Raw genomic sequence first — 17,815 nt, forward strand, 5'->3', positions numbered from 1 at the left:
ACGGGAGATTAAATAAAGCTAAACATGCTTCTTTGTCACGGGACTCCTCAGAGTGCTTAATATGCTAATGTGTACTGTGATTCCAAAAGGGGCATTTCAGGAGGCTACAGTTTCCCAATTTATTTAGATCAAGTAAGTTTTTAGAAAAAAGCGTCTCAGCCTGATATGCTACGGATAAGGTTTAGCTAGACTTGTGTCCTTCATGAAAACAGTTACTTCTGCCAAGAGCCCAGAATGCAAACGTAAACTCTGACTGTAGGCCATCTATATCTAGGAATTTGTAAGTTGAGATTTTAGTTTTATAAGAGATAAAGTGTTTAGGGGTGGGTAGTACAAAAGGAGGACATACCAGTTGGGAGTAATGGGAGGGGACCGCGAAGGCAGACTCTTGGTTTCTAAGTGCTCCACTGATAAGGATCTCCGCATGGCTGGGTTCCACACCATCCCTCCAATCACCTTTTTGCAATACTGGTTATTTACAGACCTGAAAAACCAGATGTAGGTTCACTTTCTACCCTGACACGTTCAACTGAAAGAAATTACAGCATGTGCGAAACGGTCTACACACGCCCTTTCCCTTACGGGTGGCCTCTGTGTCACCAGCCAAGGTCACGAGGCGCAGAGGGAGGCGCAGAGGGAGACCGCGGCCTGCCCAAACGCCATTCCTTCCTGTCCCGGCTTTTCCCTAGGTGACCTGTTGGCTTTTGGTGGAAATGCTTTCTTGTTCGTACTACTCAAGCAACAAAGCTGCTTCCAGAATATAACCAAACTGTTCCAGATTAGAAGGAATTCCAGGACGTCTCAGGCAACTTCACAGAATTCTTACTTTATTCAACTGGCTTGAGTGAAAACTTTAACCATCATTCCAGGTGCCCTTTGCCATCCCAGCTGGTGGAAGCCGTCCCTGTAAATTGCCAGCAACTCTTCAAGAGAGAACCTGAGACTATACTTAGAAAGCGCAGTTGCAGGCCATGGTCCCTGACTGTGCTACCCTGAAAATCACTTGTGAATTTCATGTATACCTCTACACCCTTCGGAGAATGAATTATTTTAGAGAATATAGCGTGAAGCCTGTTAAAGGGTAACACTTTCAGTTCTGGCATCTCTAAATTTTAAACTAGGTTTTAATATCTTATGAAAACATTCTATGTATTTTCTTGCAGCCTAAATACCAGGCAACTGACAAAACCAAAACATAACAAAGAACATAAACAAAACTCTCCCTAGAATATCATGTACTAATTTATATTAAGAAATGCTGTCGTCACCATGATCAAAATGCGCACCGTAGCGACACTGGGAGAATCTTTCCTCCGCGGTAGGCCTACGCCAGGAACCACACTACCAGTGATTAAGAGCAGAGGATCAAAACAAGGGGAGCAATTCCGAGGTTTAACATACCAGTTCCCCAAAGCACAGGTCATAGGTTATTAATAGGGGCCCTTGGAAAAAAGTGTTCCATTGTCCCACAAGCCTGAAAAATATCCAACAAGTTTCTTTTATGTGGAACCTTTCAGAGGGCCCAATATGCAAATATGCAGATGTATCTCCAGGGGTTTGGCGAATTGTGTAAGTCCTCCAAGCCTCAGTTTCCTCATGTGTAAAATGGAGGTAACGAGAGCTGGAACTCACCAGTATGCTGACGCTGGTACAGGTAGTAAAGAGCTGCTGACTTGCCCCCCAAACCACTCCCACATCTCGAGTGAGCCCCTGTGGTGCGTTAAAGATGGCTGCAAGTTCTCTGACTCTTGCATCTGGGCTGGCCTGTGATCGCTTTCATCAGGGGTCACTGGGCCACTTCTGGGCCTCACCCTTAAGAGGACCAGCTGGTTCTGCCTTTTGCTCATGGAGCCCTGGGCCTCTGTGTAAGAAAGAACTTCAACTACCTGGCTGGAGAGGCCCCCATGGAGAGGCTGAGGGGTCCAGCCTTCCAACCACTGCATCAAGACACCAGGTATGCAGGAGAAGCTGTCTTGGACCTTTCAGGCCAGTCCAGCCAGCAGCCATAGATCACCAAGGAATCCCAGTCTACACCACATGGAGCAGAAGAATCATCTGCCAAGCCCTTCCTTAATCCTGACCCACAAAATCGTGAGATACAATAGAATGGGTGTTGTTTTAAGCCACCAAAATAGGGTACTTTATTATGACACGATAGATGACCAGCAACCAGGCCCCGGTAGTAGCTGCAGATGAGGAAGACTTGCAGATGAGGACATTGAAGGAGCAAATTAAAACTCAAGTAACAGAGGCAGGATTTGAACTCAGGCTCCCTGCTTTCAAACAGAGTACGCGCTTTCAATCACCTCACTATACCACCTCTCACCTGGCCTGAGGATCACATCTAACCTAAGTCAATACCACATTCCAATAAATTCTTATCATGACTTGTTCAATAGTAGAGCTACTGAATGTATAAAAACATTAGACACTATTAAAAGCTAAAAACTTTAGACATATATTTGCTCCTGGTTCATCAGAAGCTGAAAGAGAGCACTTAGCACCATAAATAGTATCACTGATACTAATAGAAATTTGCTATTTATTGACTTTGTAAGTTCCCTAATGTTTATCAACGTAGTAGGAAAGTCACTTGAATAGTCTGATGCAGTTCCACATACCAGATAATGGCTCAGACACGGGCCCCATTTAGTTACTAACAGCTACATCGTCAACAACAACAAATCACAGAAATAATCTTGAAAAACAAACAAATGAGAAATCATAACTTGGTAAACAATTCTGCTACCTCTTACACTTATAAGCAATCTTAAAACAAAGAAATAAAAATGTAAGCTGCATGGTTATTTTGTTGAGAGAATAAATTTTGTTCTAAATTAAAATTTAAAAATTTATATATGAATTATATGTTAGGTTTATATGATTCCTATGTATAGGACTTATAGGCTGGCTTAGTAGCATCGGGCTGGAAAAGCCCAATATGCTGGCACCAGGAGATACTCAGAGTCATTGCCAGGTGTTCCTTTTGTGTCACGGTGCAGGGGACAGTTGCAATTCTGGCTGCTTGGAAGCTCGGAGGACAGCAGGGTTGAGGGTGCAGAAACAAATACCGGGAAGATGAGCCGTTCCTGAGTATGTGTGGAAGGAGATGCCGCTGGGGAGACTTTCAGCCACGGTTCAGAGATCCAATGCCTGGGACCCCTGGGCTACAATGTTCCTTCCTCTGTCCAAGCATGTCCCCTGCCCAGTGGCAACCAGGACATGTTCACAACTCAGTCTAGTGTAGATACTATCCTTAAAGCATACTCACTTTTTGGTGTTCCTAGAGCCCATAGTCCAGTACTGAGACAGAACATTCTTTTCCTGAGGTAGTAGCTTCTTTGCCTGAAAGAATGTATGGTGCTCGACACAGGATTTCCATAAGTTTTTGCAAGACCGGTAATTTAGCATATTGAAGGCCACGATATGTTCCCTGGATTCAGTCTGGGAGGAAAAACAGTAGAGATTTCATCTGCACAGATGTAGGAGCAAGGTCTTGCAAGCATTTTACCCACATCTGTGGCAACCAGGTAAGATGCAACAGACAGGGGAAAACCGGCTTCGAAAAGCTCGTAAACCAGTGTTACAGGAATACTCAAGAGCAGAATTTGTTAACTACCTTTATGAATATGGTAACAAAGATGACCAGAGTCTATTCTTTATCATCTGTGGTCCTTCATGAACACTTTTATTTCAAATCTGCTTACATTTTTAGGTTGGATATATTTGGTGCAATCACATAAGGACTGTCTGATATGTTCCTTTTAAAATTCAGCTCCGGGAACATCTCTCTCCTGAACATCTCTCTCCTTTCATCTATCAGACAGCAGCAGTTTTATAACCCTTTGGATTTTTCTCTATTTGGTTTCCACAAAGCACAGAGTTAAATCCAGTGCTCATATATAATAATCATTTTAATCATCTGCTGTACCTCCATTCTACATGAGTTTAGATTTTTCTGTTTTCATGCCATTTATGCATCTTTGTGCCACCTTGAATCTTGCACTGTGCAGGGGCAGGGGTCAGGAGACCCAGATTCTAGTCCTAACTTGCTCTGAGCTTTAGTGTTTTCATTTCTCAGAGTTCATTGCTATGTGGAGCCATTTAAAGTGCATATTATCTTTGGAAAAATGGGAAACGGACACAGTGACAGCCAGTGAAAATCATCGGCATAACAAGATAGAGTGTGCATGACGAGACAGTGTCATGCAAAGAGCAGGCATCTCAGATTCGTGGTGATCCAGTTCAAATTCCAGCTCCCACCTCCCTAGCTGTAAGAGCCTCCGTTTCCTCACCTTTAAGTCCTACTTCTCTATGTGGATAAGCAAACAGTTACCTACAGTGCCACGGGCTCCTCTTATGAGACACATAAACAAAGCCATCGTGCATTTTAAACACATCAAGGGAGAGAATTGATCTTATGGACGTTCACTGCTACTCTGCGGTGAGTTCTCTGCCAGGTGCTCTGACCACTGCTCTTTTATTTAATCCTCACAATTCCCCAAGAAGTGAGCATTACTGCATTTCTGGAAACAAGGTAACTTGGGCGAGGGGAAGTTAAGTAACTTATCCAGCTGGTAAGTGGAAGAGCCAGGATCTGAACCCACCGTCTCTGACTCCAAAGCAAGTTAATTCTCCAACCACATAGGGAGAGTGAATTATATAGAGAACAACTGGATCCTCCAGACTCTGGCTCCAATATGCCATGCTCCTTCTCCCTGTTATATATATGGCAAATTGTCTTCAACCCCTAAAGAACTAAGAGCTTAAGAACTTAAAAACACAAGAAGCCAGGTGCAGTGGCGTGTGCCTGTAGTCCCAGCTACTCGGGAGGCTGAGGCAGGAGGATCCCTTGAGCCCAAGAGTTTGAGCCCAGCCTGGGCAACATAGCGAGACCCTGTATCTAAAAAAGAAAAAGAAAAAAAAAACCCACAAAAAACAAAGCAAGCATAGGCACAACTCACCTGTTTTTGTCGCTGATGTATAAAGAACTTTTTCCTTTTGAAAGAAATTTTGAGAATATTCACCCTACAAAAAATAAAACAAAACACAAAGCGGATCAGGGATGAGCCAGGTTGTAGTGGACGCTTCTCAACGTGTGTCCTCTAGTCCACGATCCTGATGACAGGGGCTCTCGGCTGCCTGCAGTTTACTTCTCTGTGGAAATGATGGCAGCCCCATCGCCGTGGCCAAGCACCAAGCAGCCGACTAAAGCTGAGCATCACATAAGGGAGACAGGATGATGATGCAGCTTTTAAATAACAAGGAACATGGGCCACGCTCTCTTTGCTCTGAGCTGCCTTTGTGGCACTGCAGCTCTGCATGAGCTGGTATATACAGGGGGAAGACAGCTGAGAGCAGTGTGGAGCAGCAAAAAGAGGACAGACCTGGTCCGCATCCCAGCTCCATTACTTAACAGCCACGTGTCACGTAGCCTACTTATCATTTGTGTAACAGCATTTATAGCTGCCATTAACTGAGCATTTTTTATATTCCAGGCTGCTACTAAGAACTTTACAAGCATCCCCACAAGTAAGCCTTGCAACAATCCTGAAAAGCGCACACTGTTATACCATTTTCGGATGAGGAAATGGAGGCCCAGGGACATCACCTAAGTGCTCAACAGCATTCAACTAGGAATGCCTGGAGCCCGGGATCTGAGCCAGGTCTCACCTGCCTCTGACACCTGTGCTCCTACCCCCTACGCTGTGAAGCCGTCTTAACAGTGGTGATAACCCTGCCTTTCTCGTAGAGCTGCCTTGTGAAGACTCAAGCGGATTAGGAGTGTTGGGTCCCGAGTGTGATGTTTGACACCCGGTGGGCCCTCAACGCTTATTCCTTTAATTACAATTGATTAAAGAGTTAACTTTTAAAATCAATTTATGGTTGATCCTTGAACAGCAGGGGTTTGAACTGCGTGGGTCCACCTGTATGTGGGTTTTTTTTGACCAAATATGTATTTGTGGGATGCAAAACCCATGTATGCGGAGAGCCGACTTTTCGTACCCACAGGTTCCGCAGGTCTGACTGTGGGACTTGAGTCTGTGTGGATTCTGGTACATGGGGGTCCTGGAACCAATCTTTCACATGTACCGATGGGTGACTGTAATTCATTTATGCCAAACTTCTGTAATCCATACAAGGGAGGCGTATTTCCCCCACTGGAGTCTTTACTTCTGAAATACTTTGGGGAAATGAAGGAGTGTTCTACTATTCTCTAGAGTCATGAGAAAACCTTGGTAGAGCATTCTAGAACAGAGAGGCTGGGTAGGTAAAGTGAAAGTTTAGCTACTCATGTGACATTCCCCCAGCTGGACCAGCAATAATCCCATATTATATATTAAATATTAAATAACGCACACCTACATTAAACAATCTGTTGGCGGATGTAACTGTTTGACAAGTAAATTTTGGGGGGTGACTACAGGTTAATAGTCTGAGGACCAGAGAGGTGTTTTGGCTCAACCCTTTTGGAGGTGCCCCTCCCAGTGTGCGCTACGCACCGCTCTGCCACCTCCTTGCTGCGCTCCCATGCCTGGCAGACTCTGGACTTCCGTTGTGCAGAACAAGTTGGGAGAACAAACTGCTCTTTTGAGTTCTTGCCCTCGCCTTGCTCAGCCCATGGGAACCCGTGCACCTCTTGCTCCCCCCCTGGCTCCACATATCGGGGGGCCCTGCTGCACCCCCTATAGTTCCCAGGGCTCCAGCTCAGCGTCTCCTTTGTATGCTGGCCTCAACTTCTGCACTTGACAGCTTCCTTGCCCAGAGCAAATCTGATCGTGCACAGACGCAAACTCTGTTGTTTCTGGGCCCAAGGCCCTCCAGTGGCTCCCCGCTGCCCTTCATTCATTCATGAGGGGAAAAAAATGCACTGAGTGTCACATACTAAGTCCTGTGCCAGGCCCTGGGTACCAAGGGAAGAAGAGAATAGGCCACTGCCACCTGGAGGCTTATAATCTAATGCAAGAGACAGGTACCAAATAAATAATACCACATATAAATGAATTGCTATAGTTGTGATCACTGCACACAGGAAAGCCCAGTGTCTCATTAGAGCATAATGACTGAGCCTGCACTCTTATGGCCTGTGCAGCCCTACATGGCCCAGCCACCTCCTACCACTCCCCACGCCCACGCCCTGCTCCAGGCTAACTGCCCACCTCCCCTTGACTCACTGCTCCCGTCCTCTCTTATCTCTGGACCCACACACCCACACCTTCTCCCTAGAATTTATGCACTTGGGCCAAAGCCCAGTTGGCCTTCATGTCCTAGTTAGCGCTCACCTCTGCAGGATTAGGGCCCTTCCTACGTCCTGACCTTCACGGCACTTGCCCATGCACCTCACTTGACATCGCAGGGTCACCATCTGGTGCTGACCTCCCCGCTGGTCTTTGATGTTTGCACCAGAGGCAGGGGCCGGGCTTGATGGTGACAGGCGAGGGAGGCTTCAGCAGGTGTGTGGGCCAGCCTGGGGGTTGGAGAGTCCCTGCAGGCGCTGGGAACAGGCTTCTGTCTACAACCCTGTTTCTCCTGACCAAGTTTCCTGCTTCCCTCCTGAAATGTCCTCATGGGACTCACATCTTCTCTGCAACATCATGGTCCGGCCCCTATCTGTGCGGCCTTAGGGGGTCTAGCCACAGACAGAGCTGGACCCAGGTGGCTTCAGGCTTATGGCACCTGGGGGAGGGCCTCAGGATCTGGAGAAATAAGCCCTGTGCCCACTGTGTCCTCTGCCTAGCCTGATCCTTGCCTGAGCAGGCCGGAGAGCTGCCCAGCCAAGCCAAGCCAAGGCTGAAGTTTCCTGCTTCCCCTGAGGGCCTTTTAACAGAGACGAGGGGAGAGAAAGGTCAAGAGACCCTGTTATCTGTTACACTGATTTTATTGTCAAACTGAACAGGGCTGTTACATTTTTTTGTTTTTGTTTTGGAAAATAACTACAGTGAAACTTAACTGAAAAATCAGTGTCCAAAGTGTGTATCCTATTTAAGCATGGTCACACGAATACAATTTTTCTTGGTGAAACAAAAGTATAGGCTCCGGAGTTAGACTCTGTGGATGTGAATGAACTTCAGCTACACCAATGATTAGCTGTGTGACCCCGGACTAGTTCTTACTTAACTCCTCTGTACTTCAGTTTCCTCCTCAGTGAAACTGGGACTAGTAACTGTGCCTATTTCAGGTTTAAATGAGATAAATCAAATAAAATACACAGGAACATGACTTGGACACAGCACTCAATAACAATTCCTGCTATTATTATTATTACCTCTGTAAGTTATTCATAGGTTCTTTTTCTGTTGTAGATAATGATACAGTGAACATCTTTGTGCGCCAGAGAATGAGGTTCTGTGTTCCCAAGGTGAGGAGCAGATGCCAAGAGTCAAACTCTGTGTGGCACATGCATACCTGGCACTAAGTCTTCTCTTATTGCTTTTCTCTAACTTCCTTTCTTGCTGCCATTGTTTTGCCAAAACTCCATGCTTTTTACACGTTTATCCTTTTGCTTCTCCATCTCCTGCTGCCTGCAGCACTCATTCTCCTTAACCAGCTTGGCAAATTTGTCCCACCTCCATTCTGCACACCGTCGCATTGCCGTTTATGTAGAAAGCTCCCTGTCACCTGGCACATTAAACTCAAACTTCTCCCCAAAATTCAGTTGAATTCATAAGTAACCTGTGACAGGCTGGTCTTTGGAAGTTCTCTCTCCCCCTCAGGCCCATGAACTCAGAGGGCAAGCACATGGCATTGGGTCCGTCTAGTGTTTAGAATAGAGCCAGACACTTGGTAAAAGTTCGATTATTAATAATAACCAAGGAATGGAACTAAAAATACAGTCTCTACCCAGAGAAAGTTCTTCTCTGAATTCTGGTCAATGCACTACCCAGGAAGAATTCCTTAACGTCAAGACCCGGCTTGTAACATTTTGTCCACCATGTTTCCATAGAGTATCCCAAACCTCAGGGTGACTGGGAGGAAGGGAACGCTAATGGAGACCAAACTCCATTTTCGCAAGTACCAAAGCTGGATCAAATTCAGAGGTCAGAGGTTAAAACTTGAGGAAAATTCCCTATTCCTTCTTTAGAAATAAAAGTTTAAAATTAGAAGTAACGTTACTTTGTTCAGCGTATTTTTAAAGCGTGATACAGAAAATAATTAGAACTGTTTACACTTACCAAGGATAGAAACTTGTGCAAATGTATTTTCGGTACACAGCAATGCCCGCGGACGCAATTCCAATCATTAGGTCTAAATTGTGCAGATCCTGTAAAAAGGAAGATCTCAGATTCACAGCGTGTTACAGTCATGCTTATGCCCTCCAGTAGCTTCAAAGCACCCACGCTTTTATAAATAGCAATATATGTAAGCTCCAAAGGGGAAACTGTTACCGAAAACAGGCAAAAATCCCTACTTAACAGATACCTCAGATATCCAAGTACTTAGCACTAAATTCTTCTACCGTGAACACACACTGCTTGTCAGTAACACCTAGCTTCCACTGGTTTAGAAAGTTACCAGACAAGCCCACTCGTTCCACAAATCGTGCAAATGAACATTCAGTTTTAAATTTTCAACAATCAGCATTAAATAGCCATACTAAAATCAGAAAGGCCTCACCCCCTTGCAGAGCTTTTCATAAATTTCAACCCCCAGTACTGAAAAGGCTTTAGCGATCATGATGATGAAAATTTAGAAGTGTAGAACTACTGCCTCTAAATCCAGGTAAGAAATGGATGCTGCTTGTAAGTCCAATACCTCCACCATTTACAAGCGCCTCTGTGCTAGGCACTGCCGTAGACAGTGAAGAGATAGAAGACACAGGGACTTCAAGCTGTTTTAAATCCGTTTGAGAACAAGGTGAACATAAGTAAATAAAAATAAAAATTTCTTCCCTTGAGTTGTTTACATTCTTGTTTCCCTAATCAGATACCTGTAATTACAAAGAAGGGGCAGAGTTTGAGTCAGTTACAACTGAGCGTGAACCTTCAATCTGCCACTTACTCACTATATAATTTTGGGCTTCTAAGCCTCAATTTTTCTTTTTGTGTAATACAATGAAGATTATAGAAGCTACCTCGAAGGTTTTTTAATCAGGCTGCAATTAGAGAATAAAAATAAGGAACCTACAATAGGGCTTGGCACATGGAGCTTTAAGAACAGGGCTTGGCATGTAGTCAGTGTAACGTTCTCTCGTGCCGTGGGACAAAGCATTTATGAACAGCAGTATGAACACGGAGAACTGGAGAAACTGGACAAAGAAAACAGTGCTGATACGGTGCCAGGTCCAGAGAGTACTCACTACAGGTACCCAGCTGAAATCATATGCTTAAAGTAAAACCAGGTTTGCCTGATGGAGAATAAGGTTGCATTTAAACATGATACTCGAGATCACAACATAGGGATTACCAAGCAGGTGCGACAGAAGGACAAATTAGCAAATGAAATAAAAATCGAGTGAACAAGGAAATCAACGAATGGTTTGGGTGGGCCAAAGCCGGAGTCTCCAACCTCCTGAATCTGTGGGCTTTCAGTCTACACCTCAACCCCTGTAGCACAGACAGTTACCGTTCACTAAATTCCCATGCCTGAGTCCACATTTCCCAGCTCCCCTTGTAGAAGAGGATAGGGCCCTGTGACTGGTTCTAGCCAATGTGCTCTGGGCAGGAGGGATGTGTGTCTCTTAAGAGCTGGTGGGTAACCCTCTGGCTTCCTCTTCCCCTATGACAAGCACGGAGGCCACATGGGAAGATGGTGAAGTCATCACATGGAGGCAGCCTCGACTGCCAAGTTACTGCATGGGGGTGAGGAGGGGTTCCCCTGGAGAGATGCTTGGACTCAACGCAGACTCTGAACTACTGAAAGATAAATTTTGTGGTACGAAGCTATGGAGATTTGGGGGGTTTTAGTTCATGCAGACAGCCTAGTGTAAACCAACCCCCTCTGACACCTTGGGTGTTTTGGCCAGGCAGGTATCATCTGGCCTTAGAACCCTTGAGGGTCATTTCACCGGCAGTTCTGGGGGTGGGAGAACATTGATCAACTCAAGCATATAAAGTTCCACTTTACCACTGAATAAAGTTCTCTGAAACATTCTATCAAAGATAAATGTTTGCAAATGGAATGAAAATGAATGGTTAAATCCCAAAGTTGATACTTTGTAAGATCTAGTATCTTTTGCCTACTTTATTATGTATGTCATAACTTGCCTACCTCACAGGACTGATAAGGGACTGAAGTGAAACAATATTGAAAATTTTCTGTTATCTATGAAATTATATAGATTTAAAGTTTGGTTAATTATTCAGCCTCTATGAGCCTCAGTTTTCTCATCTGTAAAATGGGCATCCCCACTAGACTACCGATCTCACAGGGTTTCCATAATCCTAAGCCAAGAACTCATATGAAAGCACCTGAACAAAGGCTAGTATACAGCAGGTGTTCAATTAACATTTGCTTCCTTTTGGATATGATGTGGGCCAATCAGAGGTAGAATATGTTAGTATGTCACCACTGCAAGGTCAGATGCCAATTAGAAAGTGCTGGGGTCATGTACTGAAGCTGCAACTTGTGTGCTATGTGACTCCTGTCAAGTCCCTGAGTATCAGTTTCTCCATCTCTAAAATGGGGATAACATTATAACAACATACCTACCTCATGGCATTACTGTGGGAAATAAATAACCCATTGGCACACAGAAATCGCTCAGTAGATGACAGATGTTAGTCAATTCCAATAAAACAGTCACAACCAATTTAAAATATTTACCGATTTTCACAATCATACCACCTCAATTTAAAAAAAAACCACAAACTATCATATTTGAGCAACTAGCTCTAATTTGAGCAGCACTTGAGATTACGTAGTAGAAACCTTCGATCATTAAACTGTCACTTGAAAAATGGATTTATGCATATTTTTTGCCTCATTAACCATAATATAAAATGGTCTTACAAAGACTAGAAGTTTCTAGTTCCCTGACCCCTCAAAAAAGTCTTCGAGTACAAAGGCAAACATGAAAAAGCAATTGGATAAATGACAAAAAAATTCACTATTACTTAATAAACCTTCCAAATATTTTTAAAAAGGTCTTGTTTGTTATAATGAAAAGGAAATAGTTTCATCAAAAAAGTTTTCAAACTCTCAGAGATGAAAATAGAAAAAAAATTTTAAGCCAAAACATGACAAGGATACATACCCTACCACTGTGCAGTTCTACTCCATAGAAGTCGAGGGTCCGAGCTATGTTGATATAGCAAGATTCAGCTTCTGATTGCTTGAGCCCACTGTAGAAGAAAAGAGAAAAAGCAGAGTGCACCCAATAAGTAGAGGATATTAACTTCAATTTTTAAAAATAAAAACAAATCTAGAAAGTTTGATAACATTTCTATAAGATTATTAAATGCCTTATGTTATCAATCTTAAACTAACTCTGAATTCTACTAAACCAGGTTTTTCTTCTTGTCTATTGAATTTGGTTTCATCTTGCCCTCTCACTTTTCAATTAGCTAATACTTCCCCTTTGGTGGGCTCTCAGTATTCAGAGGGAGAAGAATGTTACCTTTCGGAATGCCCACCCTACTTATTCCAAGTCGCTTAATTAACAGGTAATCTTTAGGTCTTTCTGCCTTTATTTCTTTGGTAGTGGCCTCAAACTCCGAGCGCCACTGGCCCTGTACTATTTTAGGACATTGACTTTTGCCCCGGGAGTAATTCCAGGAGAGAGGTTTGGCAGCACCTTCTCAGAAGGTACGCTGGTGGCTTGGCCTTTGTTTTTATGGTCTTCCCAAGAAGTGAGAGGTCCCTTGAGAGCTGGCCTTCTCGGTCAGGGTGGCCCTTATTTGACCAGGACTGAACAGCTGCCACCATAGCGTTAAGTCAAATGAGGAAAGGGAGGGAAATGCCAGGCCTGGGCATATTTGCTGGAGCTGAGGCTCGCCTCGCGGCAGCTGATGAAGACGACTGAGGCCCCCTCCTAGCAGTAAAGCATTTTTCATGAACTGAACCCAGGGAGGCTTTGGGATTCACCATGCTGGTCAGCATTTCATGTCCATCTGTCTGTCTGTCTAACAATACCTGAAGAAATAGCCTGTTTCATTAAACGTGGTAAACCGCTAAAAGGTTTACCTGGCAGGGTCAATTTGTAGGGTAATCAGATTTCAAAATGGGCATTTCCTTCAGGAATTAACTGATTTCAGGTACATCCTGTAAAGGAACACAGTAGCCATCACCCTAAACTCTGACTGCATTTTGCACTTTACAGAAAAGCTAGTTATGCCAAATATATCAGCCACCACACAGCTCAAAGGTTCAAAAGCCCCCGACATCTTGAAAGAGAATTCATGAACAAAAGAGGAGGCCGCATGAAACACAAGCGGACACGCTGTCTGAAAATACCCAACCTATGTTCCCAAAGTAGGCCACCCAACACCCCCTCACCTGTGCTGCTCATGCAGAGATTCCACCTTTGTTAAAAAGTCATCATTTTGATCTGGTATAAACTGACTTTCCGAAAGATAGCCTGGATGATGTATGGAAGAATCGTAGTCTCCAAAACGAGCTATGAAGACAGGATGAGGGGAAAATTGCAATTAGTTTTGTCTTTTCAGTGTGGTCTGTATTTACAAGCATCTATGGCAACACAAGAAAAACATGAATTGGAAATACTCTTCTGGAAAGTTCTGCACCACATCAATTAGAGCTTCTTGTTAGTTCCAGATGCCACACTTCTTATCTGAACCCTCACTATAGGCTATGTACTGTCACACGTGATCCAACCAAATTCTCATTTTCCCCGAGGACACACAGGGAGGAAACCGGGTGTTGTAACCTAGGTCCTACCCTAATCCTATACTCTTCCACACTCCGTGGTTGGCACAGCAGCTTGCACTTATGGCCCTGGATAAAGGAATCCCAAGGGGGAAAATGCCACTCTGTATGCCAGGCACTGTGCTGGCTCTGTCATACCCCAAGGTTACTATACCACTGGACCAATCTGCTCTAAAAACTAGGCGTAGGCAGGCCATCCTGATCCACCCCCTGGGATTTGGGGAGGTGTGGAAGAAAGGGGACCAGGGGATGTGCTCAGAGGCCATAGGGACCAGGGGTGGGTTGGGGTGGGGCAGAAGGGACAGATCCCAGGCAAGGCCAGTGGCAAAGTCATTAGGGAAAAGGATACATTCTAAGGGGAGTCAAACATAGGAAGGCAAATGCTGGGACTGTCAGGAGAATCACATTAGGGACTTGCAGCTGCAGAGGGAAGTGGAAGGGGGCATCATGGAGGGACTTTTAGACTGGCCCCCAGCCCAAATGGCACCTCTCCCTCGAGATCCTTGACTGCTACCCGCCAATGTGAATCATCGATGCATATGATGTGATGGGCATTCTTGAGAGTTGTGCAGTACCCAACCTGTACAACTGTACATGGCTAGCCCAAGGACTCAAATCATTTGGGTGTCTAGACTGTTGAGGAAACTGGGAAAAGGGACCCTGGGTGAGGAGTCAAGAATCAGGGTTGTGGGACCTGAGGACATCCACATCCCTTCTCCCGGACTAAGTTTCTCCATTGGTATAAAAACAGGGGTGAGAAGACAATTTCTACCTCCAATGGGCAACTGATCTCATATTCCATTTTCTTGACAAACAAAAAAAAGCTTTTATTTAATCTTTTTCTCGAAAATATTAGCCCTGATCTTTCCAAATGTTTTAATGAATTTCTTCCTGCAGCTGGCTTCAGCGCTGGGAGGCTTCCAAGGACTCACAGGATTGTTTCAGCGTACCAGCTGAACACAGAAGATTTCTAAATCAAGCAACTCCTTTTATATCACCAGGACGGAGTTTGGGGAAAGCTGTGGGGATGCTTCCTAGCCAAGCCCAGAAGGAAAGGGGGTGAGCCAGTGGCCACTTGGGTGAATTTCATCACAAAGTCAACAGGGCAGATGCAAGGGTCATCTCTTTTTTTACCCCTACTCAGCCTTGTTCACCCTCCACTGCCTTCATACCCCACGGGGCGGCTCTTTGAGACCTGCACCGCAATGAAGGGATCCATTTCCTCCTTAGACTGTGCCCTGAGGGCTGGGAGCGATCAGACTACTAGGGCGCACACGCACGCACACACACACGCACACAGTAGGTATTCAGGGATTTGTCTGCTCTGATCTGTACGGAGGCTGATGCAAAGGTCAATTCTGGAGGGTGAAAAGGGCAGAAAGCCAAGTGATCTATGCATACAGGCTTGACCAAGCTTAGACCACAGGCTGTTAAGGCCAGCCAAATGTGACCAAGTTGTGGATGGAACTGCCAAGGCTGTATGATTTTAGCACAAGTGTGGCAGGTGAGTTTGTGTGCGGGGAAGGGTGCAACAGTGCATTTACAGGAAATCTTTAGATGCCCTGGCACAGGGTGCCCAATGAGGAAAACTTGAGAAAGCATTAGAATCACCTTGTTCAAACTCGTCATGCTAAAGGGGAAGAAACTGAGGTCCAAAGAAGTGACCTGCCCCTATGACAGGGTCAAGACCGTGATCCAGGTGACCTAAGCCCCAGTTAGAACTCTTACCACCCTACTAGTCTGCCTGTCAGGCCTATGGGCTGCTGCTGGCCATCTGCTGATGACAGGGGTCATGTCCCCAAAGGCCAACCAAATGACTTTCCTGAGTCTCAAAGCAGAATCCCATGAAGTTTTACTCTGTTGGCTTCAATAGTTCACGGGGATCGTCCTGGATCTTGGTGTGGGTATCGATCGTGTTAGCGAACAGCCCCAACCCTGGTGCCATTTTGCAAACATGAACAGCAAGGTTTTTTCTTTAGTCAAGTCACCGTGGATTTTAAAACACAACCAATGAACCTCCCCGTCGGGTGGTTTTCCCTTGAAACCTTAAGCAGCTACTCTGTGCAAAGGTCTGTGCTAACCACTAGGGGGAAACAAAGTTAAACAGTCGTACACAACATCTGCAAAACCCAGGGCAGTTTCCACATTGATTTTAATGGCATCATCCCACTTGATGCTCATGGGAACCCAGTGGTAGACAATGCTTTTCATCCCCATTACGCAGATAAGGAAACTGAGAGTCAAAGAAGGGGCCTGCCACTGTTGCTCAGCTGCTAACTTGAAGCCTACGCTCTGACCACAGTCCCTGCGCTTATCTGCTACTGAGTAATACATTCTCCTATTTGTGGGGAAGCAACACATGCAAATGCTAACTACAGCAGAAAGAGAAGTAAGTGCTTATGTGGGAAATACCTTATCTTTTAAGTCCCATGCTTTGTTCTGGCTGACAATATTTTATGTTTTGCAGCAAAGAGAGAGTACATCCCAGGTTCCCAAAGCGTGGCATTTCAAGCTGTCAAATTGTTCTACTGGGAAAGTCCTTTACCTGCTATTCATCTAATTTCAACTTGACCTCAGAGGCTCTTCTCAGGGGTCATTCCTGGGATGTTTGTCCAGCCTCCCTCCTCCACCCTCCCAAGCAGGATAAAGTACATCCTGGGTAGTCACCCTCTGTGCTAGCATCATCCATGCCTGCCTCCCTACCCGGCTGCAGACTCCTTGGGGACAGCAGTGTTTTAACTGTCTGTGTGCAACCTGCATGTGGCACAGGCCCCAGAAAATATTACAGAATAAATATGTATTTCCAAAAACTTCATTTACTTCTGCTGAATCCAGTTTGTACTTCTTAGGTGCTAATAACTTCTTCAGCCTCTATTCTATCAGTTCTTCGCAGAGGAGAACCTGAATACTGAAACTCGGAATAGGATTTTTTTATTTGGTTCTTAAATTTTACCCTAAATAAAGTTTATTGTTTCCAATAGGCAATTCTTTAGATGGCTGTCTTCTAGGCAGACATAAAAATACAATAAGAGTTAACACTGGCAGGTTGAAGCAGTGGGAGGAGGTGGACGATGGGAAATTACTTAATGGGTACGATGGACATTATCTGGGTGATGGATACTCCAAAGCCATGACTTAACCACTCTGCAATCTGAGCATGCAACAAAATCACATTGTACCACATAAATTTATACAATAAACAAACCTTGCCATGTGCCATGTACATTTCTAAGGGTTTACATACAGTAACTAACTCATTTCCTCTTCATTACACCCCTATAAAGTGGATACTGGTACTATCCCCACTTGAAGGTAACGAAGCTGAGACCTGGACAGGCTCAAGGTCACACAGGTACGAGTGGAAGACACAAGACCCAGGTAACATGGCTTCAGTCTTGTTCTCAGTGACTCAGTCTGGTCCAACAATAAAGAATCTTCATAGATCACCTTTGTATGTATTGCTTAATTTGAACCAAGTAGCCATATTGACAACTATCTTAATCACTACTGTCACCTCTATTTTATAGATGAAAAAAGCAAGATTTGGCCAGGTAACTGCACATAAATGGCAAATGGAGATGCCAGATGGATATGGCATGGCTGGGTCTGTTCCAGATGAACTTTAGGGAGGAAGGGAACTTCAAATCCACCCAGGCCCATCACTGTGCAAGAGGGGGAGGAGGAGATGCAGGTTCGATGGAGAGACTAACACGGGGTCTGGTCTTACTTGTGAATAGGGTCCCTGTATGTTCAAAGTCAGGCAGTCATCTCTGACGTCCTCTGTCCTCCATGCAGATGGGCAGGTAAGCTGCAGGCCCAGCCACCTGGCTCTCCACCTCTCTCATTTATTTGTTTTTTTGCTGGTAGGAGAGTAGGCAGACTTAGGGACACCTCAGCAGTCCCTGTCAGCTTTCTCGTGCTAGAGACCCGAGGAGGGTACACAGTTCAGTTCTCAGAACCCGTACCTGTTCTGAGACCTGACCACCTTGCA

At 44.8% G+C, this 17,815-nt stretch overlaps 1 protein-coding gene across 3 annotated transcripts in view; it reads right to left on the bottom strand.

The window, feature by feature from the left end:
• PTPN3 (protein tyrosine phosphatase, non-receptor type 3) overlaps nt 1-17,815 on the bottom strand; it is a 106,688-nt gene that overhangs the window by 41,522 nt on the left and 47,351 nt on the right. For 2 of the 3 annotated variants that reach the window (XM_012638548.1, XM_012638545.1), the window contains 6 exons: nt 13,435-13,555; nt 12,194-12,281; nt 9,174-9,262; nt 4,965-5,028; nt 3,272-3,444; nt 350-484 (listed from right to left, as the gene is read on the bottom strand). In XM_012638548.1, the coding sequence (XP_012494002.1) occupies nt 350-484; nt 3,272-3,444; nt 4,965-5,028; nt 9,174-9,262; nt 12,194-12,281; nt 13,435-13,555 (670 nt within the window). The remainder of the gene's footprint in view (nt 1-349; nt 485-3,271; nt 3,445-4,964; nt 5,029-9,173; nt 9,263-12,193; nt 12,282-13,434; nt 13,556-17,815) is intronic. The other variant, XM_012638547.1, reaches the window with a different exon arrangement.

Source organism: Propithecus coquereli, unplaced genomic scaffold (genome assembly GCF_000956105.1).
Source record: "Propithecus coquereli isolate 6110/MARCELLA unplaced genomic scaffold, Pcoq_1.0 Scaffold130, whole genome shotgun sequence".
In the NCBI taxonomy this organism is placed as follows: Eukaryota; Metazoa; Chordata; class Mammalia; order Primates; family Indriidae; genus Propithecus; species Propithecus coquereli.